The following is a 16,368-nucleotide window of genomic DNA, read 5'->3' on the forward strand; positions in this document are numbered from 1 at the left end:
GTAACTATACAGTCTGTTAATCAATGCGTAGCAGGTCATCACAACTGAAGGCATGACATATACAGTGTTAAACAATAAGACAGTCAAAGAACAAATGAAAAAAACTGAATTGAAATTATGTATTTATTGTATTAACATCATTGCTAGTGGAGTTTTTAAAGTCTACTAATCTTTATCAAGCTACAGGCTGGCATTCCATATATAACATGAATATATATGTGTGTATATATGTATATATGTATATATATATATATATATATATGTGTGTGTGTCTGTCTGTATATATATAGGTCTAGTAATTAAAAAAAAAAACTTGGCTAAGGCCCTGCTTATTGAAGCAAACCCCTGTGAGGCACACTTGGAGGCAATTCCAGAAAGAAAAACTGGCAACAGATTCCTATTTTTTAATAACATAAGGACTTTTTTGTTCTTGTATATTTTTAATGAATTGAGAAGAGAAATGTATGAATGTGCAAAGGAGAAATTTGAACAAATTTGCATTAAAACGTTTATATTAACATACCCCGCCCATTTGTGACGTCAGCGCTGGCGGAGAACGGGATACTGGGAGAGGCGGAAGAGCCGCGGAGGGAGCAGCAGATCCCAGATACCGTTTCTCCATCAGAGCCTGAGGTGGGAACGGGCTACATCCACCAGGGGGATTCCTCAAATTGAGTTTAGACTGTGGTTGAAGCTACCTTTGTCGGAGCCGGTGAGTATTAACACCTCAGTGGAGGATATTAAAATGTCTACCTGTGAAGACCGCACCGAGCTCGCGCTGAGTCAGTTAATCATTCCAGAAGGCATGTTAGCTTTAGCCAGCGAGCTAACTGGAAAACTGGAACAGGAAATGCCATAGCCAGGCAGACGCAGCGACCACTATTCCGATTTTGGATCGAAATCGAGCACATTTCACCGATTCTCGTCGTTTAATGTCAAATCCCTGTTTGTCGACATACCCATTAACGAGGTGTACACCCTGTCTCCAAAGCATGTCTGTCGGCGATAAACTAAAAGACGATACGCAGACAATTGTGTTCCTGTTGAGCTGGCGTGCAGAACAAACCCACTTAACCGTTTAATTAAACACGTTTTAATTGGGAAAATATGCTTGCCTCTTTAGACATGTAGTCCTTAATTATGTGGCCTGACCTACTTCGACTGAAGCAAACTAACCGACATTAACGTAAGCTAACTCCTAGCTAACGTTAACTTCGCGGAAATAACGCTAACGCGTCGGGATAACTTCGCTCTACCTGGTATCTGGAATCACAATCTCAAATAACTGCACCACCCCTCCTCAGAAAGACTTCAGTTTTGGGGTTTGGATGTAACCAGGAGATGGGTGTGGTTGTGTTGTGGCTGTCATGTAACTAACACTGGAAGTTCGGAGTTTGCAGGCTGCTTCCTGGTCTGAGGCGGCTCTCCGGGCTCTCCTGAGGTGACTGGAGCCACGTCTCCTGCCGCCTCGGACTGAGCGCTGTGCCGATTGCCCACATTGTGCTGAGTCAGGAACTCGGATAAGGACAGAACGCTTTTGTTCAGGCTAGATCCCAGATCACTGGAGATCACCCAGAACCGGCCAAACTAAAACAATCCACATCACTGAGCTCTGCAGCCTGGTTCAGTTCAGGCTGATGTGGTTCAACATGCCAGCAGGAATCAGCTGATATGAGCTGGTGGAGGGTCAGCATCTTCCTCTAACAGAAGTCATACAGAAGTCTGTATTAATACACACCTTATGTACACTGACTTAGTGGTTAAACTGTAATCTTTACACCTGTAGCGGCTTTGAAGCGATCCTCTCTTAATGTGACTCGCATGTAAGTGGAGCTAAAAGATTAGTCCATGAATTAGTCTGTCAGTTGACAGGAAATTACAAGCTTTAAGCAACAAAACTGTTTTAGTAGTCGATCATGTTCATCCTCAGATGTGAGGATTTGCTGCTTTTCCTCTTTTTCTTTTTTAATTCGAGATCTTTTTTATTGAAGTTTTGTCAATATAATAAATGTGCAGCACTACATAGGTGTTACAAAGACAGAAAACGAATCAAGGTGTACATCAATCACAGCATGCACAAATAACATATATAAGAAAAAATAAAATAACAATAAATAAATCCCTCCCCTGTCACTGCCAGTTCACTAGTCGCTGTATCAGATCACTGTAGTACCATATGTAATCAGAGAGTAAAAAGTGTAAAAAGTTGAGCTGTATTCAAAGGCCAAGTCATTACAGGTTCTGGAAAGCTTCTAGAAAGGGACCCCATGTCTTCTGGAACTTCTTGTTTGATTGCTGAAGTGAGTATCTTATTTTCTCCAATTTAAGGCAGGACATGACGTCCTCCAACCATTGTTCATGAGTGGGAGGGGAGGTATCCTTCCACCTGAGCAGAATTGCTCGTCGAGCCAAAAGGGAGGCGAAGGATAAAGTGCGCTGCTTAGTCGTCGTTAAATTTTTCACCCCTCCCCCTCCCATGACCCCAAACAGAGCGGTCAGTGGGTTTGGTTCCAAATTAATGTTTAACACCCAGGAAAGCGTATGAAAAACTTCCTTCCAATATTTGTTAAGGCTTGAACAGGACCAGTACATATGGATGAGGGATGCTTCCACATTTTTACATTTGACACAGTCTGGACTAATATCTGGGTATATGGAGGATAGTTTTGCTTTTGAGATATGGGCCCTGTGAACCACTTTAAATTGAATTAAGCAATGACGTGCACAGAGTGAGGTTGAATTGACCAATTTGAGTATGGAAAACCAAGTCCTCCTCCCATGCTATTTTACACTTATCTGCTGCTTTTCCTCTTTTTCAAGTCATTTTTTTAATGAATGTCTTTGGATTGATTGGATGGACCGCTTGTTGGACGAAACGAGGCATTTGAAGAAGTCACCATGGGCTTTGATAGTCATTTTGGAGAAAATAATTTGCAGATTAATCAACACAGAAAATAGTACAGCCCTAAATGTGAGAACAAAGTCCACGGTCCTTTTTCTCTACAAGCTTTGATTCTTCAGTCCAGCAGACTGGGTTAGCCAAGTCTTTGTCATCTTTGTAGAAGACTCTGAGGCCTCGTATATGGAGCTGGTTTTTAGAAGTCCCACATCGTTTACATTGGAGTCTTGAAGTCTTGTTAACAAAGGATAATTTCCCAGCCAGTATGGACAGGATGAAAGATTACAGCTTCCAATAACTTCAGTACAATACAGCAAACAAGTATGACTCTAAGTAAAAGTTATGTTGACTGTCAGTTTATCCACTTATTTTATCCATTAATCAATTATTGTTTAGTCTGTTAAGTGACAGAAAACTGATCACAGTTCAAGTCGATGTCCTCAAATGTCTTGTTCAAAGACTCAAAGATATTATCTTTACAATGATATAAGACAGAGCTGTAAATCCTCATACTGGAGACGCTGGAATCAGAGTTGTGGTACTTTTTGATTGATAAAATACTCAAATGATTAATCATCTATTAAAACATGATCGTTTTCATTTTCGACTACAGGGTTCCTACACAGTACAGAATTTATTTTAGAGTTTCTCAGATCTGCATAAGGATGAAAAAAAGACAATTTCTGAAATATAATAATTCAGAATTTCTAAAAGTAACTTGAAAGTACAAGCAGAGCGTTTTTTGAGGTGTTTGAAGCAGGTAGCCAGAATGAGAAGAAGGAAAAGAATTAAACTTTGATGATGTGTTAAAACAGTGATTTAGTCACCAAATTCTTCCAGCTTTACGTGTGATTATTGTTCTACAGATCGATTTGAGACACGAACTGCAGTTAACAGCCTAAAAGATCCTCCTGAAGATCCACTGACAAAGCTGTTCCCCGGGCTGTTAACCATTTTCCAAAACCTTCTTCAGCTTTGAAGATAATCTCAATGAGTCCTTACAGACTCGAGTCTGATCTCTCTGCATGTATGAAGCAGGTTTAACAAGTTTCCTTGTTTTTCAGTGCGCGTTGGACTAAACATGTGGAAGGCAGCAGCAGGACAGTCAGTCAGTGTGGCTGTAAATGACGAAGTGGACGACTGGGAGACGGATCCAGACTTTGAGGTACGTGTGCAGTCTCCTTCCTTCATTTCAGCTCCATCCCTCACTCTCCTCATCGCTCGTCCATGTTCTGCCATTAAACTTTTTTTTCTAGAATGACGTGTCGGAGAAGGAGCAGCGCTGGGGGGCCAAGACGGTGTCGGGCTCAGGACATCAGGGACACATAGAGTGAGGAAGCAAATAATTTTTCCTTTGGCATTAAATGCAGCGCGGACAGCACCAAGACGTGTGTCCTAACTCTGTCCTTCCTTGGGGTAGTATCCACCGGCTGCGCGAGACGGTGTCGACGGAGCACACCAGCCTGAAGCAGAAGGAGCTGGAGACCATGCCCAAAGCCTCGCACGGATATGGAGGAAAATTTGGAGTGCAGCAGGACCGCATGGACAAGGTAAGAGGGGCCGCAAGACGTGTGCTTACAGCTACGAAATGGTCCTGCAAGTGAGATGTCGAGTCCTGTTTCCAAGGCAAAGAATGAGCTTTAAAACTTGTGTTTTGTGTCGAGCTGTAGGTTATATTTAAAGCTGTCTGTATATTCTGCAATTACTGTAAACTGTCTGTTCATCTTGTACACGGTGACGTGTTTTTATTGAAAAAATAGACACCTAAAAACAGCAAAGTCTTGTGTGTTGAAGAAACTGGTTTCTCGTTCTCAGTGTTTCTTCATATCCTGATCTCGTCCGACAGGAAAGCTTTTTGTCACGTTATCGTCATCATGAGTTTAGTGTAAAGATGGGGAACATTTTTCCCCTGGTTCCAGTTTTGCCCTAATCTGTTTCCATTCACTTTATTCTGAAAGTCTCGCCTGTGTACAGCTGACCGCAGTGCAGTGAGTGCTCTGTAGCTGACAGACGACCTCTTGTGCTGCTGGTTGTGTTTCTTAAACAACTTTTCTTTGGAGGGTGAAAGCAGCTTCGCTGTAGGTTTGGCCCGTCCTGCAGCTGAAGCTAAATAAAACCCGTTTGTTAGATCTGGGTTTGTGCTATTAATATATCTACCGTTTTGTATCTTTTCATTTTTTTGGGCTCTTTTTGAAGATCTGCGAAGGCGACATATTCCCAAACCTAAACGCCCTCAGAGTCGTTCTGTCCTCTGCAGCCGCTCCTCTAATGTTCACCTCAGTCTGTGTTTGTGTGAACAGGCTGAGTCAGTTGTGGCCGTTTCACACTCGATAATCTTTCCTGGCAAGCAGCTCGGTCCGTCCACACCTTCCTCTCTGTGGCCTGTGTGGTCACTGCGGTGTGAATGTGATGAGCGAGCACTGTTTACGCCACACTGTGTGCATCTGTGATGAGTCAGACGTCACCACGAGTTTCCAGCTGCGCTGCCCTTTTCACGCTCCCTCCCCGTCTTCTCCAATGTTCCCTTATTGCCCTTTTAATATTCTGAATTCTCGTGTTTTGCGCGTTTCTCGACAGTCTGCTGTGGGTCATGACTACCAGAGCAAGTTGTCCAAGCACTGTTCCCAGACGGACACCTCCAAGGGCTTTGGAGGGAAGTTTGGAGTGCAAGCCGACCGCGTTGACCAGGTATTTCCTGTGGTTGTCCACAGTGCTCGCAGCATCTCCTCGACTTTAAACATGATTTTTGTTCATGTGTAAAATGTTTGGCTCCCTCTTAAAGACACGACACACACCTGCACTGAGACAGTACAGGAAACGTTAGAATCACTGTGTGATGATTGAAAACATGCAGCTACGGGGAAGCTTTCAGTAGAATAACTGTGTCTCGTTCCAGTCAGCGGTTGGCTTTGAGTATGCTGGGAAGACGGAGAAACACGCTTCGCAGAAAGGTAACATCGCAGCCTGTTGTCTTTTTGCATGCCTCCTTCAGCCCCAGATCATCTGTAGCTCAGTTTGGTAGATTTCTCCCTTTAATATGCTGCCAGGGGACACATTTGTAATACATCTCTAAATTCAGTTAACAGCATAAACTTCCTGAATTGCCTACAGGAGACACATTTCCAGGGCACAACCAGTTTGACGAGCCTGTGGCTGGTGGCCAGCTGCTTCTCGTGTGCTGCTGTTGTGCTGATGTGAAGCTGTTTGATCTCTGCAGAGACGGAGCACGTTTGCAAACTGTGTTAATGGTGTTGCTTCGTTTCGATTTGTTTTTCTGCCGTATTATACGTTACAGCGCCGCTTGTTAGCAATATGACAGTGATATGTTTTACTTCTTTAATTTGAGCTCTGTACATCAGAACACTGGATTTAAATTGTAATAAGGTTAAAGTTCTAACTTCCACCTGTAAAGGTATTTGAGTGTGTGTTAACACCCACTCAACAGTGTGGAATCGTAGCTCTCTGCTGGAGAGGATGTAGATGGAGCTACGGTTTCTACGTAGTTGATCAGATAAAGAAATAAACACATTCAGACTAGAGATAAAACTCCTTATTTAATCTGGAATAGAACTGCTCTACAGAAAAGTGTTCTGGGAGTCCACTGTGGCTTCTTAGCTTGTAGTATTTTCAGGCTGCATCCTCATGACCCCACACTGTCATCAGCTTTGTGTTGCCTTCATCCCCTGCAGAGTATCCTGCACAGGAGCGCTGAACATGTGCCCAATTCCAACGGTTCCTCAGTAGTGTCAGTGTGAAACAGCAGTGCACATATTCCTCTTTGAGCACCACTGGCAGAATAACACATAGTCTGAGTGTTTCTGAATCAGGAGAAGTTAATGCAGGAACTGAATTTAGGAGCATCATGATGGGGTCGTGTCTTAATGACAGCAGTGATTACGTCTGAAGTGTTTTGATTCTGCTACCAGTAAATGTTTAGGGGATTTTTGGAATTGGGCTGTTTCATGGCCACTGCGACCATGCTGCTTCACCCTTTGACCCTTCCCCCCCTGCTTTGCTGTGTAGACTACACCACTGGGTTTGGGGGGCGATACGGAGTGCAGGCAGATCGTGTCGACCAGAGTGCAGTGGGCTTCGATTACCAGGGCAAAACCGAGAAACACGAGTCCCAGAAAGGTTTGTCTGGATCAACTGCCATGTGGCATTCCCATTAACCAGAGAGATGTGGAGAAACACACACACACACACACACACACACTGTCTCAGTTAGTGCGGCTCCATGCAGGTCCTGACAAATCATGTTATTCTGCATTTCTTCCTCTTCCTTCATTCCTCACCCCCTCCTGCTTATATAAGGGTGCAAACAATGGCTTTGTTTTCATGTGTGTGCGATGTTTGTTTGCCCCAGTGTCAAATAACACCCCTTTATTTTCATGTTTGAGAGATATGGCACACACAGTACATCAGCCTTTTTTTTGGTCTTTTTGGACGTGGGTGGCTATTTCCTCTCTGAAAAGGTGTCACGTTTAACGTGCCCCCACTCCCTCCTCATCTCAGATTTCAGGTGATTGGCACAGACTTGCCAGCGCCTTCAGCTCGGTGGTTTGGGCCTGACCCAACTGGTTTCAGGAGGAGTGGGATATTTTAATGCTCAGAATGCCTTAGATCAGTGGTTCTCAAACTTCTTCTTACCACCCACCCCCTTTAGAAGCTGAGAAAAGTTCAGGCCCCCCACCCCACAATTTTTTATCAGTCATTAACAGTGATAGAGGAAGCAACTGATAAAATCCAAGTCTAGAAAATCTTCATTTTCTCTGCATTAATCATATTCATGCAGCTCAGTTGCTCATCCACTCCTATCTGCAGCGGCTGTATGCCCCTGCAGAGGGCCCCGCCCCCCAGTTTGAGAACCACTGCCTTAGATCAGCTGTACTGAGTCAAAATACATAAACAAAATACAAAATATAATTGATTAACCTCACTTCAAATTGCATTTATATCTACAGTGTAGTTGCAGGGGGAGGAAAGTGTCATCATGGGTTGATTAAATGCTCCTCCTCTTCCTGTCTTCACTTTGGATTATTCTCCCCCTCCTCTGCTCCGGCCACCGGCAGATTATGCCAAAGGCTTTGGCGGCAAGTTCGGCGTCGAGACCGACAAGGTGGACAAGAGCGCCGTGGGCTTCGAGTACCAGGGCAAGACGGAGAGGCACGAGTCCCAGAAAGGTCGGTCTGATCACGGCACAACGGGTTATTCTGCAGATGCAAAATGTCCTGCTGCGTGCACGGCTTGGTCACATTCTTTAATAACCAAAAATGTTTGTTTGTTCTATGTTTTTATATAAAAAAAGATTGCTGCTGTGTTGTCAGATTTTTTTTAAATCTCTTAAATATTGACATTGGTGTTGATCTCCAAATCCTACGATGTTTTCTTTTAACTGAGAAACACGTTTTAGATGAAAAACAAGCTAACCATCAAATCCTCATCAGTTTGTTTACAAATCATCAGCATATTTGCTTGCAGTTTGTTGTGATCCCTGCCGCTGTTGTTTTAGCCTGAATGAGTCACACCTTCACGTCTGTCCTTGTCTGTACTTGCAGTTGCAACACAGCAGAACAGCTTTACCTGTAGCTTCCTGTCTGACACACACACACACACACACACACACACACCTGCACAGACTTTGCTGCCTGATTGGCCAACTGCAGCTTGTTGATACAGGCTGGTGTTGAAGGTGCAGGTGAACTTGAGAACCGGGCTGTGTTTGCATACGTGCTGTGGGCTGTGATACCTGGCTCACCTGCGACATTTAGTGTTGTTTCAATCTGCTGTAAACCTGGAGAACATTTACAGATTATTGTAGGCCAATATGATGACACTGTGAGACAACTGAGATTGGTTCTGCCACCAGTCCTGTCGTAACTTTTATAGCAATATAATATTATATTGGATGATTACAGGCAATGTTGCAAATCAGTGAGCAGAACTGTTTTATGGGGTATTTGCTTTTATTTGAGATTGTACACTTGATATTTAAACAAGCGAGCTGACATTCCTATCAGCTTCATTTGTCTGTAAGCAGATTCTCGATAGAATGACCCGGAAATTCACTGACACAATATAACAGTAGTGATGACTTAATCGTCAGGTAATTCAAATGAAAGCACCAAATCAGGATTCAGAATCGTGCTTGGCCGTTAACGTCTGCTTCTCGTGTCTCTGCAGACTACGTGAAGGGCTTCGGGGGAAAGTTCGGTGTGCAGACGGACAGACAAGATAAATCGGCTCTCGGCTGGGACCACCAGGAGAAGCTACAGCTGCACGAGTCCCAGAAAGGTACTGGTTCTCATCTGGTTTCTGGGGGTTTTAGGAGACGCACAATGCAGGACCGACCCATCCAAAACATATCCAGGTATCGGGATATGCATGTTACTTCCAGTGGCTTCACTTATAGGATGTTCATACTCAAATAAATATTGGACTGAAGTATTAAGAAGTATTCGTTCCAGACTAATTGCACCAAAGCAAAATGAGCCAAAGCTGATGGTTTCAGTGTTTCATGTTTACAACAAAGAGAAAACCAGCTGAACACTAGTCATCCTCAGCTGAAGCTGTTTGTTCTCTTCTTGATGTTTGAGACACGAGTCATTGGCTTGCACATTTTGCACATCAAACCCTCTGTTTGACTTTTGCTTGGACTTTGAATGAGGACAATATCCCCCAAACTTCAGACTTTACAAGTCGTCTGCTTTGACTTTAGCACACGATGTGAGTAAAACCCTTCTTCCTCCTCAAGCCAGCACTTCAGCTCTCATGTGGTTTCTTCGTGGCTTTGGATGTGGTCTCTCAGAGGTCGACGACTTCCTCAGTCAGCGGGTGAAAAAAAAAAAAGGTTCAGATAGAGGAAGTGAAACCACAGCTCAGATTTAGATTTGCATGTCATTCAGAGTCAGTCAGTAAAATAAAGTTGCATTGCTGAATTACCAGCATTAAAAGACTCTAAATGGTCAAAAATGAAAAGGAGACGAGAAGTGTAGACATTCAGTGTGCTCTGCATTCACCTGCAACTTTCCAGAAGTCACCATCTGACAGTCTGAGAGACACTTAAACAGTCAAAGCTCCAGTTATTCCTACATCTGCAGCAACGGAGGCATCTAACTTTCAGAGAAGTGACGAGTCTGAAACTGAAACCGAGAGTTTACAAAGTAAAGAGAGTTTTGAACCACAGATGAGTGACAGAGACAGAAATGAGCCGATAGAGAAGGTGAATAATAATAATAATAATAATTAATAGTAATAATAGTTAATGCAGACCCACCCCTGCTATAAACAGCCTTCACTTTGTGCATGTGGTGTCTTGGTAATATCCCACCAGCAGAAACGCTGGCTGGATTTCTGTTTGAAGATGTGGAGGTCTTCCTAACATCAGCCGTAAATTAGTGCATCATATATTAGATTTCTTTTATATCAGACTGGAGCTCACAGCCTAACATGGTGTCCATTCACACATTTATTTAGCCTGCCGCACCACTTAGGAAGGTAACTGCTCTAAAAATGTGTACATTTGGCATTTTCAGCGTGGCAGACGTTACGTCAGCCGACCTTGTTTTGAAAGACCGCACATCCACAGCAAAGCCCCCAGTCACTGAACGTCGTGACCCAGACACAGAGACCAGACGTTCTGCGTAGACCTGACGGCAGCAGAACGGTTCTCACGCTGAACCAGGGAGCAGACTTAATGAAGAGGGAAGAGCTCAGTGTTCACAGTGAAACTACGACCTTAGAAAAGAGCTTCACCATGATTTTAATCACAGGAATTTATCATCAGACCAAAGATCTTAAAGGTTCCTCTTGAACTTCCTGTTTTAAGACCATTATGTCTCCTTCACTGCACTCAGCATCCCGAGGTTTGTCCGATGCATCATTGTCTCTGTATGTTTGTCTATATACAGTGTGTGTTTCTGTTTGTAATGTGTATCGGTGTCTGTCCGTGTGTGTGTGTGTGTGTGTGTGTGTGTGTGTGTTGTGTTGCAGACTATAAGCGGGGGTTTGGAGGGCGGTATGGGTTAGAGGTGGAGAAGCAGGACCAGTGTGCCCTGGGCTATGAGCACAAGGAGAGCCTGGCCAAGCACGAGTCCCAAAAAGGCACAGATCCTTCCCTGAACACAACGCCCAACCCCACCTCCCATCTCAAAACCCTCTCCTGACCCCCCCCCCCACACCCTCCTCCACAAAAAAACGCTTCCTCCTAGCTTGAAACTCCATCCTTCGCCGTCCTGCTTGTCCAACAGCTGTTTTCTTTTAAGTGACGGACACACCTTCCTTTCCTGACAGACGCACCCCGCCCCTCCACACCCCTCCCACCTCTGCAGCACCAACCGATTAACATTAACAGTGTAGACGAGCTCATTTTTCTACGTCAGCTCACCCAAATGACAAAAACATGTTCTGATGTCCGTCACCACCCGACTCAGAGCAGGCGAGTGGAATTGTGTTTGTGTCGCCCCCCCCCCCTCCTATATATTATATTTATTTGTTAGCTGTTGTGGAGTTTCACGATATTCATCAGTAGACAGTAGCTGTAAAGTACAAAATATAATGTTATTGTAGTAATAATATTTGAATAAATATTTTAAAATATTTCTGTGGCAGACAAACCAGTTTTTTGTTATTTGGGTAAACTGACTCTTTTAACAGAGATAAATCAGTCGTCATCTCTCCGTCACATGAAGGAGGGAAACAACATTTTCGTCAGTGTTTTCTAGTGAAGGGACTGTTTGTCGTTCGTGCTGCTCAGGTGTGGTCCATCTCTGCCCCTACAGACGGCCTCATTCTGGGCCAGTTGATGTCAATCAGCGTGCGTCCGACCAGCAGAGAGGTCAGGGGTGTAGAAGCGGCGTGGCCCACACTGAACGGCATCATATGAGGGAACGGAGTGTGTGTTCACAGCTGAACGTGCTGTGCAGTTTATCTCCTCGCCTTCCTCCACCTCCACGATCCCCGCCCTGCTGTTTTGAGCTCCGCCACGATGCTGTTTGTTTGCTTCTGCGTTCGTTTTGTGCATGATGTCGTGCGACCGCGGTCCCTTTTATCGAGGCCTCCTGCCGTGACCGTCAGAGACTGAGCCGAGCTGGCTGCTTGACCCCGGCTGTCTGGCTTGTGTTAAGACTCTCCTGTTGGTCTTCCTGCTGCCACTGTCTGCTTTCAGTTTATTTAGTTTCTCCTCTCTGCAGGTTTGCATGAGCTCATCAGCCCCCCAGCAGTTCATCTCAGTTCAGTTTATCAGTTCCTGTGAAAGCAGCCGCAGTCTGCTTCGTCTGAACCTCAGTTCACCAGAGAAGGTTTTAATGTGTGTCTCTGAAAGAGGCTCAGGCTGCTCTGGAAACTGGTTTGGATGATGCTGACGGTGGTTGAGTCTTTCTCGTAAAACAGATTCTGACTCTTTTCTTCTGTTTGTTGTCAGATTATTCAAAAGGATTTGGAGGAAAGTTTGGTGTCCAGAACGACCGCATGGATAAGGTGAGGGCTGTTTGTGCATCTGTTTGTGTATGAAGCGATGTGTGCAGAGCTCCGTGTTGCATCTTTATCTCTCCGGTTGCAGAGTGCGGGGACTTTTGAAGAGGTGGAGAAGCCGAGCCCATCTTACCAGAAAACCCGACCTGTGGAGGCTGGTAAGCTTTCGTCGACGTCGCCTGTGTTTGAGCCGCAGCTTTAGGCCACGTGTGAACTTTCTTCATTCTCTGTCTGCCCGTCAGCTGGCAGCAGCACAGGAAGCATCAAGGCCCGCTTCGAGAACATCGCCAAGCAGAAGGAGGAGGAGGACAAGAAGAGGGCCGAGGAGGAGCGAGCCCGTCGACAGGCCAAGGAGAAGCAGGAGCAGGAGGAGGCGCGCCGTAAGATCGAAGAGACGGCCAAGGCCCCCTCTCCCGTCCCTGCTGCCAGTCCCAGTCCCACCCCCAGCCCGACTCCACCGGTCCAGCCAGCTGCTGCCCCGACATACCAGGTGAGTCATGGCGGTGGTTTCAGTCTATGTCTGACTCAAAGAATTTCACTCCATTTTTAATATTGCAAGGGAGGAAAAAGATGCAGCCACGGCTGAAGGAGCAAGTCACAGCTGCTGGAGTTCAAATTGCAAATACAACTCGCAAGTCGCTCCACTTTTTAAAACTCACTCCTCCACCGCGGAGCCGCTAGCAGGGTTGCTTCCAGCAGGTCGAAACATTGACGTTATCACAATATGAATCTTTTCACATCATTTTAATAATTGGACTGATGTCACTGTGAAACCGCAGCAGCGCTCTGTGCAGACGGTCTCACTTTAACAGATTACGTTTGCCTTGTTAGAACACGGAGGAATGTCAATACGACGCTGCTGGAGAGAACGGGGAGCAGCTGTATGAGGCAGAGCCACAGAGCCAGTACTCGCAGCAGGAGGACCAGAACCTGTACCAGACCCCCGAGGAGACTGCAGCAGGTTCGTGTTGTTGGGGACTTTCCTCACACTTTGGCCTCGTTGTCATGATGATACGAGCAGATGTTTGGTAGTTGTGCTCCATACATAACTCATGAGGATTAACTGTTTATCAGTTAATCACTCATTTACTGATACAGGATCAGAGATGCTTCATGGTCTGAGACGACAGCTGTGAAAAGTGAAGTGAAGTCAAACTTTATTGTCCACAGAGGTTGAACATTGTCTTTGGTCCATCTGACAGCTCATTAAAATAATAAAACATCCACTCTGCTGCCAGTTTATTAGGTACAACTAGCTGAAACTAGTGCAGTGTCATACAGCAGTGCTATAGATCCTCCCCTCATGAACACCTGTAGACGGATTCCTCACCTGCCCTCTGAAAGTAAACGACGGGCCAGTCGTCCTGGCGGCTCTTCACTTGGACTAACGAGCCGTCTCTCTTCTCTTGCAGACGGCCAGCAGTACGAGTACGGCGAGGATCTCGGGGTGACGGCAGTGGCCCTGTACGACTACCAAGCAGGTGAGGCTGAAAGCTGTGACACAGAATTTATACATGAGATCAAAGTAAAACTGCAGCTGTTAGCACAAAGAAACTTCATGCATCGCTTCCACATAGTTGAACTTTTGCAGAGGAATCTGTGCTGTTGGCTGTTACAGACTTTAAAGGGCTGCACTGATCTTTGATCAGTCCAACCACACTGCTCTGCAGCACGAGCATCAGGAGCGTTCAGCTTTTCAGCCTTGAACAAACCAGCAGTGACCAAATAACAAAACATCCCTCTAACCAGTAGATAAACCAGCAGCGTCCCAGTACCTCTGTGGCTTTAGGCCAAACAGTTCGATGGTTCTCGAGGTCTCTCACCAGGTTTACGTCTGTGCAGATCAGTGACAGTGAGGTTCACGGACATCTAGAGCTGCAACTAAACATTGTTTTTATTATCAGGTTGTCTTCTAGTTATCTTCAATTAACCATGTGCTCTATAAACTGGAAAGTGAAAACATGGTGCAAGCAGCCGTTTTCAATTGATTTGAGAGAATCTCAGGTTTCACATTCACGATGCTGCGGGAGGTGAATTCTGGTTATTTTTGTTTGCTAAAAGACTAAAATGGATAATCGGTGATCAGAATTGTGGCTGATTAATTTTCTGCTGATTGGTTTATAGATTCATTGACGAATTGTTTCAGCTCTACAGATGTCTGGTGCTCCTTCATCACCAGTCTGTCTCTTCCTGTTTCAGCCGGCGATGACGAGATATCCTTCGACCCCGATGACATCATCACCAACATCGAGATGATCGACGAGGGCTGGTGGCGAGGCGTGTGCAGAGGCGCCTACGGCCTTTTCCCCGCCAACTACGTGGAGGTTCGACAATGACGACGCCCCGCCGAGACCACCCGAGTCCCTGTCCTCGAGCAAAAAAAGAGGATGGAGACGATTTGAAATCCTGTTTTCCTTTCACACTTTGGTCCTTTCTCTCTTCACCTCATCTTAATGCTTCGACGCTGCGAGACGTCCTCAGGTCTCCTCGCTGGCTTTCTTTTGCTCCTTTTTCCACCCCCCTTCTACCGAGTCCAAATTCACTTAGTTTCCCTCTGTGCAGCAGAAGACGGAGGGTGAGTTACCTGAGAATGATTCAGTACCAAGAGCATATATAGAATTAGATATCTGGACTTAAATAAAGGCACAAAGTGCTGCTTTGTAACAGTTGAAGCTTCAAAATGTAACGTGGGTGTTCGGGGTCTGAGGCGACTTGACCTCCCGCCTCACAGCCACAAGCTGCATTTTGAAGCTTTTTATTTTTCCAGGTACAGTATCAGAGTTCACAAGGTGTTGATCACACATTGCTGCTTCTTCACAGCTTAGAGAGGGATTTTAGTCTCACCAAAGACCAGAGAAACGGCAGCAACGAGCTCGAAACGTCTCAAATGAGTCTCGTGCACGAGGCTCAGGGTGCTGACCGCTCAGGAGCTCCACCTCAACGTAAGCAGGAGCATTTAACGTGGAAACGACCTTCCACTTTGGATTATAACGTATTCCAGTCCCTCGACTTTAGACCAAAAAGCTGGTAACGCTCTTTGCTTCTTGGTCTTTCTACGTAAACGTTGCCGTGTTGCACAGGAGTCGAGAGATTCTCGATGGGAAACGAAGCTTCTGGTAGTTTCAGATGTACGTTTCTTCTTCTGAACACTTGCATCAGTCGCAGGGTTGATTTAGAAATGATCAATAATCAGGTTTCCTCCTTCACTGATGTTGAAAGTGTTCACAGAATAACGAGGCCATAATGTCAAAGACTTCATCTCCACTGTGGGAAATGAAAAGCTAAAGAAAAGCACTACAGCTCATAGTATTACTTCAATCATCTTCTTCATTATCCTGGTTGTTGGGACCGTGCTTAGACTCATGTACAGAGAGATCTTGATTTATGAGGCGTTGACAAATAATAGATTTGAAAACTGATTTTTGTTCCCGGTCACTGTGGTTTTCTTAGGATGTGGACTTGTGTATGTGTCTCTGGGTTTTTTTGAGGTGTGGTGGCGACTACAGTTAAAATCCCTCATCATGACCAAACTGTGTGCTGACCTCAGAGTGAGTGACCTTTACAGATTCGTGATTTATCAGCAGTAAACTCGGCCTGTAGGAAAGTACAGCAGGCTGTTGTTAAGAGAAGAGGCTTTGGTTTATTCTCCAAACACTAATTATATCTGACGGCAGTTCGCCGGGCTGCTCGTCACTGGATCGCAGTAGTGTAGCTTAAACAGGCGTGTGTGTGTGTGTGTGTGTGTGTGAGCGTGCATGTGTGTGAGGGCTTTTATTAAATTCATCTTTGGGGTTTTTTTTTAATAAAAAAGTGACCTTTTCAAATGCATTATTTTTATCTGTACCTCTGTTTGCTTGAGTCACATCATTACCTGCTTCTTTTTTTTTAGTTTCAATAAATAAACTATGAATGATGAACTTGTTTGCGGTTCGTTATTTTAATTTCCTCGAGCTGTTAATCACCATCAGCGTCTTTTGTTTGACTACAGTTTTGTTAAA

The 16,368-nt window shown here is 44.9% G+C and overlaps 1 protein-coding gene across 5 annotated transcripts; it reads left to right on the top strand.

Annotated features, from left to right (window-relative positions):
• Positions 1–560: 560 nt before the first annotated feature.
• LOC121611314 (src substrate protein p85-like) lies at positions 561–16,281 on the top strand. 5 transcript variants are annotated; one of them, XM_041943801.1, is made up of 16 exons: positions 561–712; positions 3,964–4,064; positions 4,156–4,229; positions 4,320–4,449; positions 5,477–5,587; positions 5,796–5,850; positions 6,923–7,033; positions 7,972–8,082; positions 9,083–9,193; positions 10,892–11,002; positions 12,321–12,376; positions 12,459–12,528; positions 12,613–12,860; positions 13,202–13,331; positions 13,783–13,851; positions 14,570–16,280. In XM_041943801.1, the coding sequence occupies exons 2-16, from the start codon at positions 3,981–3,983 to the stop codon at positions 14,704–14,706; spliced, it is 1,608 nt and encodes a 535-aa protein (XP_041799735.1). In that variant the 5' UTR covers positions 561–712; positions 3,964–3,980; the 3' UTR covers positions 14,707–16,280. The 5 variants fall into 5 exon arrangements, with proteins under 5 accessions (XP_041799735.1, XP_041799753.1, XP_041799762.1 ...); XM_041943819.1 differs by lacking the exon at positions 7,972–8,082 and having other exon boundaries at positions 14,570–16,281; XM_041943828.1 differs by lacking the exon at positions 6,923–7,033.
• The last annotated feature ends 87 nt before the right edge of the window (positions 16,282–16,368 follow it).

The sequence above is a fragment of the Chelmon rostratus genome, chromosome 1, assembly GCF_017976325.1.
Source record: "Chelmon rostratus isolate fCheRos1 chromosome 1, fCheRos1.pri, whole genome shotgun sequence".
Classification (NCBI taxonomy): domain Eukaryota; kingdom Metazoa; phylum Chordata; class Actinopteri; order Chaetodontiformes; family Chaetodontidae; genus Chelmon; species Chelmon rostratus.